The sequence below is a fragment of the Esox lucius genome, chromosome 20, assembly GCF_011004845.1.
Source record: "Esox lucius isolate fEsoLuc1 chromosome 20, fEsoLuc1.pri, whole genome shotgun sequence".
NCBI classification, from domain to species: domain Eukaryota; kingdom Metazoa; phylum Chordata; class Actinopteri; order Esociformes; family Esocidae; genus Esox; species Esox lucius.
Window position 1 is genome coordinate 43,145,282 of NC_047588.1, and position 18,496 is coordinate 43,163,777.

The window sequence follows — 18,496 nt, forward strand, 5'->3', positions numbered from 1 at the left end:
ACGACAGGGAGAGACAGACAGGGACTCACAGAGACACAGAGAGACAGAGACTCACAGAGACACAGACAGATAGAGACTCACAGAGACAAAGAGAGAGGGAGACTCACAGAGACACAGAGAGACAGAGACTCACAGAGACTCAGAGAGACAGGGACTCACAGAGACTCACAAAGACACCGAGAGACAGGGACTCACAGAGACACAGAGAGACAGGGACTCACAGAGACAGAGACATATGTAGCTATTGAAGACAGATGTCTTACACAGCACAGTGTTGTGTCCTTCGATTTGACTCATTTCAATGTAATCCCTGTATTATTGCATGTCAGATACTGAAGGTTTTAGTGTCTCGTAATTAAAATGAACAGAGGAATTATATAAGTGTGTCCCTACCAGCTGGTAAATAGCAGAGAACTATATAGGGAGATATCTGGGAAGCAACCTTGAGTATGTTCCAAATAATTAAATGAAAGCACAGTAGGTTTGGTTTACAATAGGTGTTAGGGAAAGGGTTTGGGTTAGGGGTTAGGGTTAGGGATAGGATAAGTTTATTAAGGCTAGGTTAAGTGTTAGTAGATCATTGAAAGTTAATGCTTGCTAAGGTTAAGGTTAGGTCTACAATACGTGTTAGTGTGAAGGTTATAAAAAGGTTACAGATAGGATGGGGTTTAAGCATAAGGTTAGGTTTACAATACGTGTTAGTGTGAAGGTTATAAAAAGGTTACAGATAGGATGGGGTTTAAGCATAAGGTTAGGTTTACAATACGTGTTAGTGTGAAGGTTATAAAAAGGTTACAGATAGGATGGGGTTTAAGCATAAGGTTAGGTTTACAATACGTGTTAGTGTGAAGGTTATAAAAAGGTTACAGATAGGATGGGGTTTAAGCATAAGGTTAGGTTTACAATACGTGTTAGTGTGAAGGTTATAAAAAGGTTACAGATAGGATGGGGTTTAAGCATAAGGTTAGTGTTACTAGATGTTATTTCATAGTTGGTAAAGCATCTACAGATTGATTATCCAAACAATGCCTACCGTTATGTTTAGTCAAATTATATAAGATAAAGTAATATTATGATGCTGTGTATAATTTATAACGTACCTGTTGTCTCACCGTCCTCAGAAGCACCTGGTATGTGTCCGTCGTTGTCTGCCTCTTTATCGGGCCTCATGCTGAAGTTGAACATGAAGACAGACACCTGTCCCAGACCACCAGACAGACAGTCAGGGGGTAGTACACATAACATCTGTCCCAGACCACCAGACAGACAGTCAGGGGGTAGTACACATAACATCTGTCCCAGACCACCAGACAGACAGTCAGGGAGTAGGACACATAACATCTGTCCCTGAATAAAAGTTGAATAAAAGGTTAACAGTTAGTGAGTAGATAGTTTAATCAGCATTGTGCTGTAGCTGATTGTGACTGATGTATTGTAGAGGTTGTTTTTAGTGTGCTGTAGCTGATTGTGACTGATGTATTGTAGAAGTTTTTATTAGTGTGCTGTAGCTGATTGTGACTGATGTAATGTAGAGGTTGTTATTAGTGTGCTGTAGCTGATTGTGACTGATGTAATGTAGAGGTTGTTATTAGTGTGCTGTAGCTGATTATGACTGAAGTAATGTAGAGGTTGTTTTTAGTGGTATAGTTGACTGTACAAGCTGTTGTTTATTATTAGTGGTATAGTTGACTGTACCTGCTGTTTATTATTAGTGGTATAGTTGACTGTAACTGCTGTTGTTTATTATTAGTGGTTTAGTTGACTGTACCTGCTGTTATTTATTATTAGTGGTATAGTTGACTGTACCAGCTGTTGTTTATTATTAGTGGTATAGTTGACTGTACCTGCTGTTATTAATTATTAGTGGTATAGTTGTCTGTACCTGATGTTGTTTATTATTAGTTGTATAGTTGTCTGTACCTGCTGTTGTTTATTAATAGTGGTATAGTTGACTGTACCTGCTGTTTTTTATTAGTGGAATAGTTGACTGTACCTGCTGTTGTTTATCATTAGTGGTATAGTTGTCTGTACCTGCTGTTGTTTATTATTAGTGGTATAGTTGACTGTACCTGCTGTTGTTTATTATTAGTGGTATATTTGACTGTACCTGCTGTTGTTTATTATTAGTGGTATAGCTGACAGTACCTGCTGTTGTTTATTATTAGTGGTATAGTTGTCTGTACCTGCTGTTGTTTATTATTAGTGGTATAGCTGACAGTACCTGCTGTTGTTTTTTATTAGTGGTATAGTTGTCTGTACCTGCTGTTGTTTATTATTAGTGGTATAGTTGACTGTACCTGCTGTTGTTTATTATTAGTGGTATATTTGACTGTACCTGCTGTTGTTTATTATTAGTGGTATAGCTGACAGTACCTGCTGTTGTTTATTATTAGTGGTATAGTTGTCTGTACCTGCTGTTGTTTATTATTAGTGGTATAGCCGACAGTACCTGCTGTTGTTTATAGTTTGCCAAATACCTTGGGGACACGCTTGATATACATTGGTCAAATTGTTGATGTTTAGTGATCTAACTGAATTAGTGATATAGCTGATTGTAATAGCTAAGCCCTTCCAATCAGCTGACTCTTCTGATACCGACAAGCCAGCTCTGACATGAATCACTCATCACAACAGTATCATATCATTCCTCACCTTGTCAGATTGTTCCTTTCACCTCCACCTGACTGTTTGAAGCAGGTGTCTTCAGCAGAAAACAGCCATCTCCTCATATTCCAGGTAATGTTTCAGAATTTCCAGCCCTGGTGACAACATGATTCTGCTACGAAGGGTTCTGGGGAAAAGAAGCCGATAATCCACACAATCCCTGGTAATCTCAGTGCAGCAACAAAGTGAATGAACAGACCTACTTCTCCTCCCCTCCTCTCTCTATATCCTCCCTCTATATATTCACATCCAATCTCTAATTTCCCCTCTTCTGTATTCCCCTCCTCTCTGATCCCCTCCTCTCTGTATTCCCTCCTCTCTGTATTCCCTCCTCTCTCTGTATTCCCTCCTCTCTCTGTATTCTCCTCCTCTCTCTGTATTCCCCTCCTCTCTCTGTATTCTCCTCCTCTCTCAGTATTCTCCTCCTCTCTCAGTATTCTCCTCCTCTCTCTGTATTCCCTCCTCTCTCTGTATTCCCTCCTCTCTCTGTATTCTCCTCCTCTCTCTGTATTCCCCTCCTCTCTCAGTATTCTCCTCCTCTCTCTGTATTCCCCTCCTCTTTCTGTATTCCCCTCCTCTCTCCCACTGTCCCTCCCCGATCTTCCTTCTTTCCTTTCCTCTCTTCTCAACTCTCTCTTCCAGGGAAAAGGGCACTCTTCAGCAGTCCGTCAATTGTTGAATGCAATCATTTTTTGTGAAGGTTTTCTTTAGAATAACATATGATGTTGTGTTTAAAAAAAGCTTTGGCACCAACTGCTATAAATAAATAATGAAATGTTACATCATCAATCAAAATCCCTTGGTCATCGTGAGACTATAACCAGGAAATTAATCTGTCTTTAGAATTGCCATTGTGCTTCCATTTTTATAGTTGTTACACACACATCTACCTCCCATATATGCTACCTTAATACATCACTCCTTCATCTGCCTCGTTTGCACATCTTGAATGCCATTTTGAAATTGCCATTTGTACTCAAACAACTATCATTCCACTTGTAAAATACACTATACCTAATACTTGTACAATCTTTGCCCTCCTCTATTTGCCTAAGCATTGTCTATGAATTCCACTGGTAATATACACATACTTAATACTTGTAAATACTTGTACATTTTCTGCCCTCCTCTATTTGCACGTCTACCACCATAATCAACCCAGTATCATAGCCCACCAATTACCAAATTCCGCCCAGTGTCATATCCCACCATCTGCCATAACCCACCCACTATCATATCCCACCCATTACCAAATCATGCCCAGTATCATATCTCACCCACTACCATAACGCACCCAGTATCATATCCCAACAACTACCATAACGCATCCACTATCACATCCCACCCATTACCAAATCATGCCCAGTATCACATCCCACCCACCACCATAACCCACCCAGTATCATATCCCACCCACTACCACATCCCACCCACTATCATATCCCACCCACTACCATAATACACCTATCATATCCCACTATTATATGTTGGAATATGACAGGATTATATAAAAAATGAGACATTTCTAGTTTCATTAATGTTTTAATGTATTTAAAAAAAATGGTATTTTGTGAATCAACATTTAAGTGTTGATATAAATTTCAAAACAAACACACATAAAAATCCCAGAATGCAACAGGTTAAGACATTGTGACCAGGGAAGCCTTTTATAGACCTAAGCTGTCCTTTATAAAAAGTGTAATTATTTTTATACAGATGTTTTGTAAATAAAATACCATTTGATAAAAAATATCACTCCCTGTGTTAACAATATTAGGTGTGCATGTAATGCATTAAAAAAAAGACAGCAGTAAGAGAGTAACATTTCAGTGGCACATTAGGTGACTCATACCACCTGGTGTGGTGGTAACATTTCACAGCCTGGTATGGTCATCAACAGCTGTATTTGAAAATAAACCTGCAGCAGTTTAACATTTTAAATAAGAGCCTCATTGACTCCATCCACACCGGGGCCCAATAAGAAGCTCCGTTTGGTCTCAGAAGGTTAGATGACATCATCAACTTTCCTTAAATACCAGAGGATTATGAGTGCAATATTCCCACTGAATAATGACATGATGCCACATAACCTTGATCCCTCTCTGTCTCTCTTCATCACACACACACATACAGTATACACCCCCACACGTGTCTCTAACACAGCCCTCTAGCTATGTCACACATACAAACATACACACGCAGATGAAATGCAATGTTGAGAACTAACTTCAGCAGCAGCGACGTCATTATGTCTAAATGTTTTAGGTCATTTTTTAAATGTGTCTACTTGTCAGTCACTGTAGTCACAGTTTAAAATGGCCTTACACTAGCTAGACCTTGTTAAGGATTAACCACAAAGCATTAGGTATCTTGTGGAGAATTATAAATGTAATATCAATGAAAATGAATGTTAGTTTGGTTACCAAGATCCTTTAAGTTGCTGCATAGCAGCATTTTTTTCAAATAAAATATATTTTTTGCACAAATAAAATCAAATTTGAAGAATATAGCACATTTAATGTATAATACTCATGTAACCAAAAGAACTATGTCATTTTAGTATTTCAGATCTAATATTATTTAAAGCCTACTAAGGTCATTATTAAGTCTTCCAACAGCATCAAAAGCTACTAAGATAATTTAACACAGCACCCAAATTAACCCCTTTTTGATAAAATAGACTGTAAAATATACATGAATATATACTGTATATTGCAATATATATTTAAATATTTCTTCTGCTTTCATAATTTGAACAAATCTATCCTTTAAAAAAATGTGTAGATTTCATAAGAATGAGTTGGCACAGTAAGTACGTGCCCTTGATGAAGGCTGTACTATATCTTATTATTAACCGGGTGGTTTGAATCCTGAATGCTTATTGATTTACAGCCGTGGAATATGAGATCACCACGACGATGACATCGAATCACCTTTCAGTGCTCTGAATGCGTTGGTGAGCAGTTTATTATAGCAGTGAGGCATCTTGGGTGTTTGCGATTTATTGCCAATATACCACGACTACGTGCTGAGCAGCAGGAAGTGTGCTGTGGAAAACATACCACACCCCCTCATGCCTTGTCTTAAACATAATTGCTCACAACTATTTTTACATAGACACGATTGTAATCCTTTTTATCCCTGAAAACCGTAGGTGTTAAAATGAAAGGCACACCAAGGATTCTTATAAATAAAACAAAATACATTCAACTTTTTTTTGACACATCCAGTCGACAGCCTATTTGAAATGGTTGCTAGAAAAAAAAGAAATATTTGAAGCTCCTGGAGTTAAACAGCTTCTCTGAGATGTGGACATTCACATGAAAATGAAGCTCTTTGGCCATGAATACCAGCAGTGGGTTTGCATCAAAAGAAGGATACGTATGCAGAAAATAACCTCAATCCTATTGTAGAATAAGGGATGAGTCTTTGATGATATGTATCTGTTTTGCTTCCAGGGGACCTGGGATTTCTGTTAAGTTCAAGGATACTTTAGCCAAAAACCTGGTGGCCAGGAGAATGAAATTTCGCAAGCGGATCTTCCAGCCACTCAATGACACCAACCACAAACTGAAATCAACAAAGAAATGTAAACATGTCCATTAACATGTTGAAATGGACATCTCAAAATCCAGACTTGTTTCCTGTGGTTTGAATAGAAGAGATCTAAGATGGTCTAAGATTCCTTCCGATTTGTTCTCCGATGTCATAAATTGACAAGGAAAATGTTCAGTGGTTCAAATGCTTAGAGGGATGGAAGTCATTTATTTTAAAACCTAAAATATTTTTAGTGTGTAATGTCGGGTGATTCCCTTTAACAAACTACAAAGTACAATTTATTCCACAAGTAAGAACATTTCAATATAACTCATGTTGTTATTACGAAGCCTTTTTGATGAACACATTAGCAGGTGACTTAATGTTATGGAAATAAATACAAGTCATGCCCTTTTTATGTCATTATGAAGAATTAAATAAACAAAGGTGAAAATGTGCAAAGCTGGTGGTGCTTTGTTCTCTCATGGTGATTACATAACCATCGCCTTTGTCACAGCAGCAACTGAAATCTAGACCTAAATTTCCACTCCATGTAATAAAGTCTATAATGATGTTAATATAATACATACACACTTTAGTCCAAAGCAGCGTCCAGTCACACATGCAGACACTGGAACCGCTCATGCCTTCCCATGTGGGCCCCCTAATGAGGGAACCCTCAGGCCTTCCCATGTGGGCCCCCTGCTGAGGGACCCCTCAGGCCTTTCCATATGAGAATCCTGCTGAGGGACCCCTCAGGCCTTTCCATATGAGAATCCTGCTGAGGGACCCCTCAGGCCTTTCCATATGAGAATCCTGCTGAGGGACCCCTCAGGCCTTTCCATATGAGAATCCTGCTGAGGGACCCCTCAGGACTACCCATGTGGGCACCCTGTTAAGGGACTGTGGGACTTCAACACCAGATTGACATTCAGTCTTCCATTTTTCTGTGTCATAACCTTTTCTTTAGAGCCCAGGGCAGATAGACACACTCCAGTCCTGGAGGAATGAAATACTGCTTACTTTGGTTTCTATCTGCCGGTTAACTGCCCCTACCGGATGTCTCGGGTCTAACTTAGTCTCTGATTAGCAGAAGATGAAAACCAGAAGTCTAACTGTCTGTCCTTCATGGTAGAGAGGTCCACATCACATCGTCCCTAGGGAGACTCCTGCTGGATCTGGAAGTAGCATGCCTGGAACAAGACATCAACACAACCCCACTCAATGGATGCGTAAAACATTAAAACACTCATGAATAAACACATATTTAAATGTTTATTTTTGACTTGTTTCCGCTGTCCAAAGGTAACCAGTGTTGTGAAAGTTAGGCTGAGTCTGTGTGTTTGTGTGTATGTGAGAGAGAAAGTGTGGGTACCTTGAGTGTGGTAAACATTAATCCAAGTTCTCCATGCTGTAGGCTGGGATCCATTAGGTCATCTATCAGGCTCACCTCTGACCCCAACTTCTTTATTCTGGGACAGGATTGAAAATCCCACAAAATCATGAGAACAAGATCAGTGCTGACTCATTACAGGGTGGATGAAGGGACAGATCAGTGCTGACTCATTACAGGGTGGATGAAGGGACAGATCAGTGCTGACTCATTACAGGGTGGATGAAGGGACAGATCAGTGCTGACTCATTACAGGGTGGATGAAGGGACAGATCAGTGCTGACTCATTACAGGGTGGATGAAGGGACAGATCAGTGCTGACTCATTACAGGGTGGATGAAGGGACAGATCAGTGCTGACTCATTACAGGGTGGATGAAGGGACAGATCAGTGCTGACTCATTACAGGGTGGATGAAGGGACAGATCAGTGCTGACTCATTACAGGGTGGATGAAGGGACAGATCAGTGCTGACTCATTACAGGGTGGATGAAGGGACAGATCAGTGCTGACTCATTACAGGGTGGATGAAGGGACAGATCAGTGCTGACTCATTACAGGGTGGATGAAGGGACAGATCAGTGCTGACTCATTACAGGGTGGATGAAGGGACAGATCAGTGCTGACTCATTACAGGGTGGATGAAGGGACAGATCAGTGCTGACTCATTACAGGGTGGATGAAGGGACAGATCAGTGCTGACTCATTACAGGGTGGATGAAGGGACAGATCAGTGCTGACTCATTACAGGATGGATGAAGGGACAGATCAGTGCTGACTCATTACAGGGTGGATGAAGGGACAGATCAGTGCTGACTCATTACAGGGTGGATGAAGGGACAGATCAGTGCTGACTCATTACAGGGTGGATGAAGGGACAGATCAGTGCTGACTCATTACAGGGTGGATGAAGGGACAGATCAGTGCTGACTCATTACAGGGTGGATGAAGGGACAGATCAGTGCTGACTCATTACAGGGTGGATGAAGGGACAGATCAGTGCTGACTCATTACAGGGTGGATGAAGGGACAGATCAGTGCTGACTCATTACAGGGTGGATGAAGGGACAGATCAGTGCTGACTCATTACAGGGTGGATGAAGGGACAGATCAGTGCTGACTCATTACAGGGTGGATGAAGGGACAGATCAGTGCTGACTCATTACAGGGTGGATGAAGGGACAGATCAGTGCTGACTCATTACAGGGTGGATGAAGGGACAGATCAGTGCTGACTCATTACAGGGTGGATGAAGGGACAGATCAGTGCTGACTCATTACAGGGTGGATGAAGGGACAGATCAGTGCTGACTCATTACAGGGTGGATGAAGGGACAGATCAGTGCTGACTCATTACAGGGTGGATGAAGGGACAGATCAGTGCTGACTCATTACAGGGTGGATGAAGGGACAGATCAGTGCTGACTCATTACAGGGTGGATGAAGGGACAGATCAGTGCTGACTCATTACAGGGTGGATGAAGGGACAGATCAGTGCTGACTCATTACAGGATGGATGAAGGGACAGATCAGTGCTGACTCATTACAGGGTGGATGAAGGGACAGATCAGTGCTGATTCATTACAGGGTGGATGAAGGGACAGATCAGTGCTGACTCATTACAGGGTGGATAAAGGGACAGATCAGTGCTGACTCATTACAGGGTGGATGAAGGGACAGATCAGTGCTGACTCATTACAGGGTGGATGAAGGGACAGATCAGTGCTGACTCATTACAGGGTGGATGAAGGGACAGATCAGTGCTGACTCATTACAGGGTGGATGAAGGGACAGATCAGTGCTGACTCATTACAGGGTGGATGAAGGGACAGATCAGTGCTGACTCATTACAGGGTGGATGAAGGGACAGATCAGTGCTGACTCATTACAGGGTGGATGAAGGGACAGATCAGTGCTGACTCATTACAGGGTGGATGAAGGGACTGATTGACAGAAGTCACATACCTCGCCCGCAGCACCACGTACAGGAACAGAGGAAACAGGTCGTCCATGGACCACATGATGTTCTTATGGAAAAGGGCTTGTACCTCCTGAGTCAGCTCCTCAAAGGTCTGCCGGATCACCTGCAGCTTGTCTGACGGAGTGAATTTTGTGCTGCAAGGTGTAGACAAACAAACAAACAGACAAATAAATAAACAAACAGACAAGACAACAGAAATGATCAGTCCTGGCAGTATGATACATGCTGGTTTCACATCAGCAAGTCCAACTTCAACTGGACTGCAAGTCCCATGTTGTGTGGCTGTCTGGTCACCACACAGCGAGGCCTCCCATGTTGTGTGGCTGTCTGGTCACCACACAGCGAGGCCTCCCATGTTGTGTGGCTGTCTGGTCACCACACAGCGAGGCCTCCCATGTTGTGTGGCTGTCTGGTCACCACACAGCGAGGCCTCCCATGTTGTGTGGCTGTCTGGTCACAACACAGCGAGGCCTCCCATGTTGCGTGGCTGTCTGGTCACCACACAGCGAGGCCTCCCACGTTGTGTGGCTGTCTGGTCACCACACAGCGAGCCCTTCCTTGCCTGATCAACTGCAACGTCTCCACTGCAGAAGCCCAGCAGGCATCCTTGGTGCTGGGAAGGACCTGATCACAGAAACACACACAACGCACGTTTGACCAACACATTCATCCAGTGGACATGATATGACAGGGAGGACATCAAGAAAAGGGTAAAATAGCCTCTGGAGAATCAAGTCAAGTGAAATGTATTTATAAAGCACATTTAAAAACAACTTATGTCGACCAATGTGCTGTACATTCAAAAAATATAGCCATCTAAACATATTTATATGACATAACAAACATCAACAGAACTTCCTATCCATTTGCAGACTCAAATGCTAAAGAAAAAAGATAGGTCTTAAGTAGAGGACCTAATATATAAAGGTAGGCTGTTCCACAACATTGGAGCAGCTACAGAAAAGGCACGACCTCCTTCAAACTTCAAACGTGACAGTGGAACACACAAAAGCAGTTTGTTGGATGACCGAAGGGTCCTTGAGGAAGAGTGCTGGCTAAGGAGGTCTGACATATAGGAGGGTTCTGATCCATGTAGGGATTTAAAAACAAATAAAATAACTTTAAAATCAATCCTATATTTAACGGGTAGCCAGTGGAGAGAGGCCAGTACAGGAGTGATGCTTTCTCGAATTTTTTGTACCAGTTAAAAACCTAGCAGCTGCATTTAGAACAAGCTGAAGGCGGGACAAGGTAGACTGACAGGTTCCCAAGTACAAAGAGTTACAATAGTCCAGATGGGAGGAAATGAACACATGAATAACTGCCACTAAATCCTTAAAGGAAAGAATGGGTTTCAATTTGGCAGTGGCTTGGAGTTGGAAAAAGCTGCCTCCGACAACAGCATTTACTTGTTAATCAAAATTGAGATCTGAATCAAAAATTATCCTGAGACGTTTTGCATAGATATGTACATTGTTGAATAGTTATTAACAAAAACCTTGGTGGAATCTGTGGGCCAAAAACAATAACATCTGTTTTTGTATTATTTAATTGAAGAAAGTTTTTAGCTAGCCAGTATTTAATATCTTTAAGACAATCAGAGAGTGATTTCAGGGATTTATTTTCATAAATTTTCAGGGGAAGGTACAACTGAGTGTCATCAGCATAGCAATGGTAAGAGATGTTATATTTCTGAAAGATGGAGCCCAAGGGAAGCATACATAACGAGAATAAAATAGGGCATAGGACAGAGCCTTGAGGTACCCCACAGGTGACTGATGCAGAAGAGATATAGTTCTCAATATTTACAGAAAAAGTCCTGTCTCTCGAATATGAAGTAAATAGCTTTAGAGCAGTACCCTGAATGCCAACTTCTAGTTTAAGACGGTCTAGAAGGATGGCATGATCAAACGTGACAAAAGCAGCACTAAGATCAAGAATAATTAAAATAGCACAGTTTCCATTGTCCCTAAACAACAATAAATCATTTAACACCTTAAGAATAGCTGATTCAGTGCTATGACGTGCCCTAAAACAACACTGGGATTTATCCACAATATGATTTTCATTTAAAAAGGCTGGGAAAAAATTACTCTCTCTAGAATTTTGATAGGAATGCCAATTTTGAAATGGGACGGAAATGATTAAGGACAGTTAAATCAAGTTTAGGTTTTTTAATAGGGGGTTGGACCACTGCATGTTTAAAACATGACGGGACAGTGCCATTGTCACTTTGTGACAACTTCTGTTGTAAAAAGGGCTTTATAAATAAATTTGATTGATTGAGGAGGCAGCTATTTATTATAGACAATATATTGGGACCAATAGTGTCCAGCACTTCTTTAAAAAGGCATCCGGGGGGCAGGTACTAGGCTTCATGTGTGAGACTGTGTCTATCACATGTGAAAGAGATACAGGTTCAAACTGGTTAAAAAGAGCAGAACGTGTGGCTAAATCAGAGGGGTCGTGATCTGAAGGTAAGATGCAAGATCTTATGGCATCTATCTTCCCAGTGAAGAAAGACAGAAAGTCTTCACAAGTCTTAGAAGTCGCTTCTGGAAAAGCAGTAGCAACCGAATGTAAAGCCTTGTTTATCACACTAAACATGACTTTATGATTACTGGAGTTGTTAGAGATAATATCAGAGAAATATTTTGCTTTTACTGTTTTAAGAGAGAGTTGATTTTGAATTAAACAATCTGTCATTATTTCATATGACACTTGCAACTTGTCCATTTCCTCTCTGCTTTTCTCCACTCTTGTCTGAGAGTATGGGTAACATTATTTAGCCTGGGCTGAGTTCTAGCTTTCACTCCCCTCTTTTTAAAAGGAGCAACAGAATCCAGGATGTCAGAGCAACTGGAATTAAACATAGTGACTAAGCCCTTTTTGCTCAGGCTGGAGGGAGCCTCAATACTGAGGGAAGAAGCCTTATAAGCATCTGAGAAGAGTTTGGCGGCAGAAGGGTTAAAAGAGGGAGAGAAATTGCCTGGTAGTTTGCGTTTAGGGAGTAGGCATGGAATGGTGGCATTAAAAACAACAGGTTTATGATCAGACAAACAAATATCATCTATCTCAACACTGCAAATAGGAAAACCAAATCACACAACAAGATCTAGTAGATTCCACAACTGACTGAGTGAGATTACATAAGTCAACAACTTGTAAAACCTCTGTAACCATATAGGCTTAGCTGGACAGCAAACATGAATATTAAAATCGCCAATAATCAGAAGATTATCAGAAGTAGGTACAATAGAAGATAGGAAGTCTGAGAAATCTTGGACAAAATCCTTATCGTATTTAGGAGGTCTATATACAATCGCACATATCATTGGACTGCACAGTTCCACCTTGATCAGCTGTACTTCAAAACGTTGGTATGTTTCAACGGACACAGTGGGACATTTAAAACTATTAAAAAAAATAACTGCTAATCCTCCACCACGACCAGCAATTCTAGGGGAACTAAAAAAACACAGTCACTGGGAGAAAGTTCACAAAGAGGACTCACCGACGTTAAGCCATGTCTCAGACACAAACAAGAAATCTAATTCACGAGATAAAAATAAATAATTCAGAATAAACGTTTTGTTTGAAATAGACCTTGCATTTACCAAGGCCATTTTAACAGAGATGTGTTCGGCCAGACGGCGTGTAACAGGATCGCCAGGATTCTTTGGAATGGGATTGTAGCCCAATGAACGTAAATTACAGTGGTTGATTCCTCTCTTACGAACGTGAGGTCTAACTGGCAGGTACAACGCTGTTTGTGCTGGACCCAGAAGAATAGGTACGAGGCAGGTACTGGATTGCAGCAGGGACAATCTCCAGGAAACACTGAACGACTTTGCCTCGAGGTTTGATTAAAGCTGGCTAATATGCCTCTTCATTTAGAGAGGTGCAGTAGGGGAGCTGGCACTGACTCGCTGGTAAACGAGGGAGAGAGAACTTCTGTCCCCCTGGACTCAGACTGTGTAGATCAGAAGCGGTGGCCCGAATATCGAGGAGAGCTTGGCGTTCATATACTATGAGCGAGGAGCCAACTTGGGCAGACATGTAGACAAACAACACAAACATACAGAGAAATTCGATGTGACGGCTCACCAAAGAACAAACCGGCGCCATCTTGAACAATAATCAACAGAAGAAAGCATCACGTTTTGCCTCTAGTGACCTCTAGTGGTTGGATTGGTTGGTTGCACCTCCAGTCTTAACCTGACGAGATCCAAGCTCACGGAGGGGATTACAAATCCCAGCTGTCCCAGAGAAGATCCTGGGGATACTGGAGTGTTTGAGGACAACCAGATGAGGCACTAAACACTGAGACAACAAAGAGAAGACTACCAAGAAACAAAGGAGGAGGAGGATTAGGAAAGGAAGAGGAAGAGGAGGCGAGACCTGTCACAGAACTACAGAGACCTGTCACAGAACTACAACAGAAATCTGTCAGAGAACAATAGATACGTCACAGAACTACAGAGACCTGTCACAGAACTACAGAGACCTGTCACAGAACTACAGAGACCTGTCACAGAACTACAACAGAAATCTGTCAGAGAACAATAGATACGTCACAGAACTACAGAGACCTGTCACAGAACTACAGAGACCTGTCACAGAACTACAGACCTGTCACAGAACTACAGACCTGTCACAGAACTACAGAGACCTGTCACAGAACTACAGAGACCTGTCACAGAACTACAGAGACCTGTCACAGAACTACAACAGAAATCTGTCAGAGAACAATAGATACGTCACAGAACTACAGACCTGTCACAGAACTACAGACCTGTCACAGAACTACAGAGACCTGTCACAGAACTACAACAGAAATCTGTCAGAGAAGAATAGATATGTCACAGAACTACAGACCTGTCACAGAACTACAACAGAAATCTGTCAGAGAAGAATAGATATGTCACAGAACTACAGACCTGTCACAGAACTACAGAGACCAGTCACAGAACTACAGAGACCTGTCACAGAACTACAGAGACCTGTCACAGAACTACAGAGACCTGTCACAGAACTACAGAGACCTGTCACAGAACTACAACAGAAATCTGTCAGAGAACAATAGATACGTCACAGAACTACAGAGACCTGTCACAGAACTACAGAGACCTGTCACAGAACTACAGAGACCTGTCACAGAACTACAACAGAAATCTGTCAGAGAACAATAGATACGTCACAGAACTACAGAGACCTGTCACAGAACTACAGAGACCTGTCACAGAACTACAGAGACCTGTCACAGAACTACAGACCTGTCACAGAACTACAGACCTGTCACAGAACTACAGAGACCTGTCACAGAACTACAGAGACCTGTCACAGAACTACAACAGAAATCTGTCAGAGAACAATAGATACGTCACAGAACTACAGACCTGTCACAGAACTACAGAGACCTGTCACAGAACTACAACAGAAATCTGTCAGAGAAGAATAGATATGTCACAGAACTACAGACCTGTCACAGAACTACAACAGAAATCTGTCAGAGAAGAATAGATATGTCACAGAACTACAGACCTGTCACAGAACTACAGAGACCTGTCACAGAACTACAACAGAAATCTGTCAGAGAAGAATAGATATGTCACAGAACTACAGACCTGTCACAGAACTACAGAGACCAGTCACAGAACTACAGAGACCTGTCACAGAACTACAGACCTGTCAAAGAACTACAGACCTGTCAAAGAACTACAGACCTGTCACAGAACTACAGAGACCTGTCACAGAACTACAACAGAAATCTGTCAGAGAACAATAGATACGTCACAGAACTACAGAGACCTGTCACAGAACTACAGAGACCTGTCACAGAACTACAGAGACCTGTCACAGAACTACAGAGACCTGTCACAGAACTACAACAGAAATCTGTCAGAGAACAATAGATACGTCACAGAACTACAGACCTGTCACAGAACTACAGAGACCTGTCACAGAACTACAACAGAAATCTGTCAGAGAAAAATAGATATGTCACAGAACTACAGAGACCTGTCACAGAACTACAACAGAAATCTGTCAGAGACCAATAGATACGTCACAGAACTACAGACCTGTCACAGAACTACAGAGACCTGTCACAGAACTACAGAGACCTGTCACAGAACTACAGAGACCTGTCACAGAAGAGACCAACTACAGGAGCTCACCTGCTGTTTCTTGCCCAGCACAGAGATGGACAACGGCCAGAAGTTCCTGAGAGGACAGAAGAGTTATCTCTGTGTTCCTGTGTGTAATTATGTTTGTGCTCTGGGTGTTTGTTGTGTCATCCAACTCACTGTTGGACCCCCAGGTTCTCCAGGAGAGTGAGGTCCGGCTGCTTGTTGAGCCTCAGGACACAGTTCCAGTACAGGCTGTCCTCCCTCTCCTTGTCCAGGGAGTACAGGCTGAACAGAGGGGGGTACAGTCTGGGCAACAACACCGGGAGCAGCAGGGTTGAGCTACAGACCACCCAACTAGAAGAGACACACGACTCATACAGTTAGGGGACAAACACACAGTCTAAAACTGACATCTGATCTGACCGAGAGTCACACAAGTCTACAGGCAGTCTACAGGCAGTCTACAGGCAGTCTACAGGCAGAGCCATGTACTACATACAGCAGGAACACTGATCACACAGATTTCTATTGGAGGGAGTAAATGGCAACAGCAGTGTCTTGGCCTGTGGGGGGCGAGGCAGAGAGTGGCCAGTAGACTCACCCATCCTGGTTTGTCTGTGGAGAAGCGGTGGGGTCAGCGATGATGAACCCCCCTTCCTCTGGCATGTCAGGAAACAGGAACCTACACAACACATGTAAATGCTCCAGTAAGACGCCAAATAATTGTTACCTTAGCATCATGACCTGCCTCCAGCACTCGCTCTACAGTCCAGTAGGCTTTCCTCTAAGCATCATGACCTGCCTCCAGCACTCGCTCTACATTCCAGTAGGCTTTCCTCTAAGCATCATGACCTGCCTCCAGCACTCGCTCTACATTCCAGTAGGCTTTCCTCTAAGCATCATGACCTGCCTCCAGCACTCGCTCTACATTCCAGTAGGCTTTCCTCTAAGCATCATGACCTGCCTCCAGCACTCGCTCTACATTCCAGTAGGCTTTCCTCTAAGCATCATGACCTGCCTCCAGCACTCGCTCTACATTCCAGTAGGCTTTCCTCTAAGCATCATGACCTGCCTCCAGCACTCGCTCTACATTCCAGTAGGCTTTCCTCTAAGCATCATGGCCTGCCTCCAGCACTCGCTCTACATTCCAGTAGGCTTTCCTCTAAGCATCATGACCTGCCTCCAGCACTCGCTCTACATTCCAGTAGGCTTTCTTCTAAGCATCATGACCTGCCTCCAGCACTCGCTCTACATTCCAGTAGGCTTTCCTCTAAGCATCATGACCTGCCTCCAGCACTCGCTCTACATTCCAGTAGGCTTTCCTCTAAGCATCAAGACCTGCCTCCAGCACTCGCTCTACATTCCAGTAGGCTTTCCTCTAAGCATCATGACCTGCCTCCAGCACTCGCTCTACATTCCAGTAGGCTTTCCTCTAAGCATCATGGCCTGCCTCCAGCACTCGCTCTACATTCCAGTAGGCTTTCTTCTAAGCATCATGACCTGCCTCCAGCACTCGCTCTACATTCCAGTAGGCTTTCCTCTAAGCATCATGACCTGCCTCCAGCACTCGCTCTACATTCCAGTAGGCTTTCCTCTAAGCATCATGACCTGCCTCCAGCACTCGCTCTACATTCCAGTAGGCTTTCCTCTAAGCATCAAGACCTGCCTCCAGCACTCGCTCTACATTCCAGTAGGCTTTCTTCTAAGCATCATGACCTGCCTCCAGCACTCGCTCTACATTCCAGTAGGCTTTCCTCTAAGCATCATGACCTGCCTCCAGCACTCGCTCTACATTCCAGTAGGCTTTCCTCTAAGCATCATGGCCTGCCTCCAGCACTCGCTCTACATTCCAGTAGGCTTTCCTCTAAGCATCATGACCTGCCTCCAGCACTCGCTCTACATTCCAGTAGGCTTTCTTCTAAGCATCATGACCTGCCTCCAGCACTCGCTCTACATTCCAGTAGGCTTTCCTCTAAGCATCATGACCTGCCTCCAGCACTCGCTCTACATTCCAGTAGGCTTTCTTCTAAGCATCATGACCTGCCTCCAGCACTCGCTCTACATTCCAGTAGGCTTTCCTCTAAGCATCATGACCTGCCTCCAGCACTCGCTCTACATTCCAGTAGGCTTTCCTCTAAGCATCATGACCTGCCTCCAGCACTCGCTCTACATTCCAGTAGGCTTTCCTCTAAGCATCATGACCTGCCTCCAGCACTCGCTCTACATTCCAGTAGGCTTTCCTCTAAGCATCATGACCTGCCTCCAGCACTCGCTCTACATTCCAGTAGGCTTTCCTCTAAGCATCATGACCTGCCTCCAGCACTCGCTCTACATTCCAGTAGGCTTTCTTCTAAGCATCATGACCTGCCTCCAGCACTCACTCTATATTCCGTTTTCCTGGTCATGCATGGGAAGGGGGCGGGGCAGTGGACTGTACCTGACCAGTTGGAAGATGCGATTAATGAAGGACTTGATCTCATCCACAGCCTGTTGTCGCAGCCGTCTGGTGGATCCTACACCTACATAGGTCATCCGGTATGCCGTCACCAGGGTCTCCACCAACCAGCCCAGAGGGTGGAGGGGGGTCTCGCAGGCCTGCAGGGATGAATGGAGCGAGGGAGGGATGGGTGGGGAGAGACAGGGGTGGAGGGGGTTCAGGCTATACTGTTTACCAGGCTGATAACCTAGTCTCCAGGCTATACTGTTTACCAGGCTGATAACCTAGTCTCCAGGCTATTCTGTTTACCAGGCTGATAACCTAGTCTCCAGGCTATACTGTTTACCAGGCTGAT

General features: G+C 43.3%; 2 protein-coding genes across 2 annotated transcripts in view; both read right to left on the reverse strand.

Annotated features, from left to right (window-relative positions):
- The window catches only part of LOC109614745 (flocculation protein FLO11), a 12,244-nt gene extending 9,280 nt beyond the window's left edge, over positions 1 to 2,964 (reverse strand). The window contains exons 1-2 of the mRNA XM_034289122.1: positions 2,653 to 2,964; positions 1,101 to 1,197 (exon numbers count right to left, since the gene is read on the reverse strand). Coding sequence (XP_034145013.1) covers positions 1,101 to 1,185 — 85 coding nt within the window. The 5' untranslated portion in view covers positions 1,186 to 1,197; positions 2,653 to 2,964. The remainder of the gene's footprint in view (positions 1 to 1,100; positions 1,198 to 2,652) is intronic.
- A 1,233-nt stretch (positions 2,965 to 4,197) lies between these two features.
- als2a (alsin Rho guanine nucleotide exchange factor ALS2 a) overlaps positions 4,198 to 18,496 on the reverse strand; it is a 63,426-nt gene continuing 49,127 nt past the window's right edge. Inside the window, exons 28-35 of the mRNA XM_029116071.2 lie at positions 18,142 to 18,299; positions 16,306 to 16,386; positions 15,882 to 16,058; positions 15,753 to 15,798; positions 10,136 to 10,197; positions 9,558 to 9,707; positions 7,577 to 7,673; positions 4,198 to 7,394 (exon numbers count right to left, since the gene is read on the reverse strand). Coding sequence (XP_028971904.2) covers positions 7,359 to 7,394; positions 7,577 to 7,673; positions 9,558 to 9,707; positions 10,136 to 10,197; positions 15,753 to 15,798; positions 15,882 to 16,058; positions 16,306 to 16,386; positions 18,142 to 18,299 — 807 coding nt within the window. The 3' untranslated portion in view covers positions 4,198 to 7,358. The remainder of the gene's footprint in view (positions 7,395 to 7,576; positions 7,674 to 9,557; positions 9,708 to 10,135; positions 10,198 to 15,752; positions 15,799 to 15,881; positions 16,059 to 16,305; positions 16,387 to 18,141; positions 18,300 to 18,496) is intronic.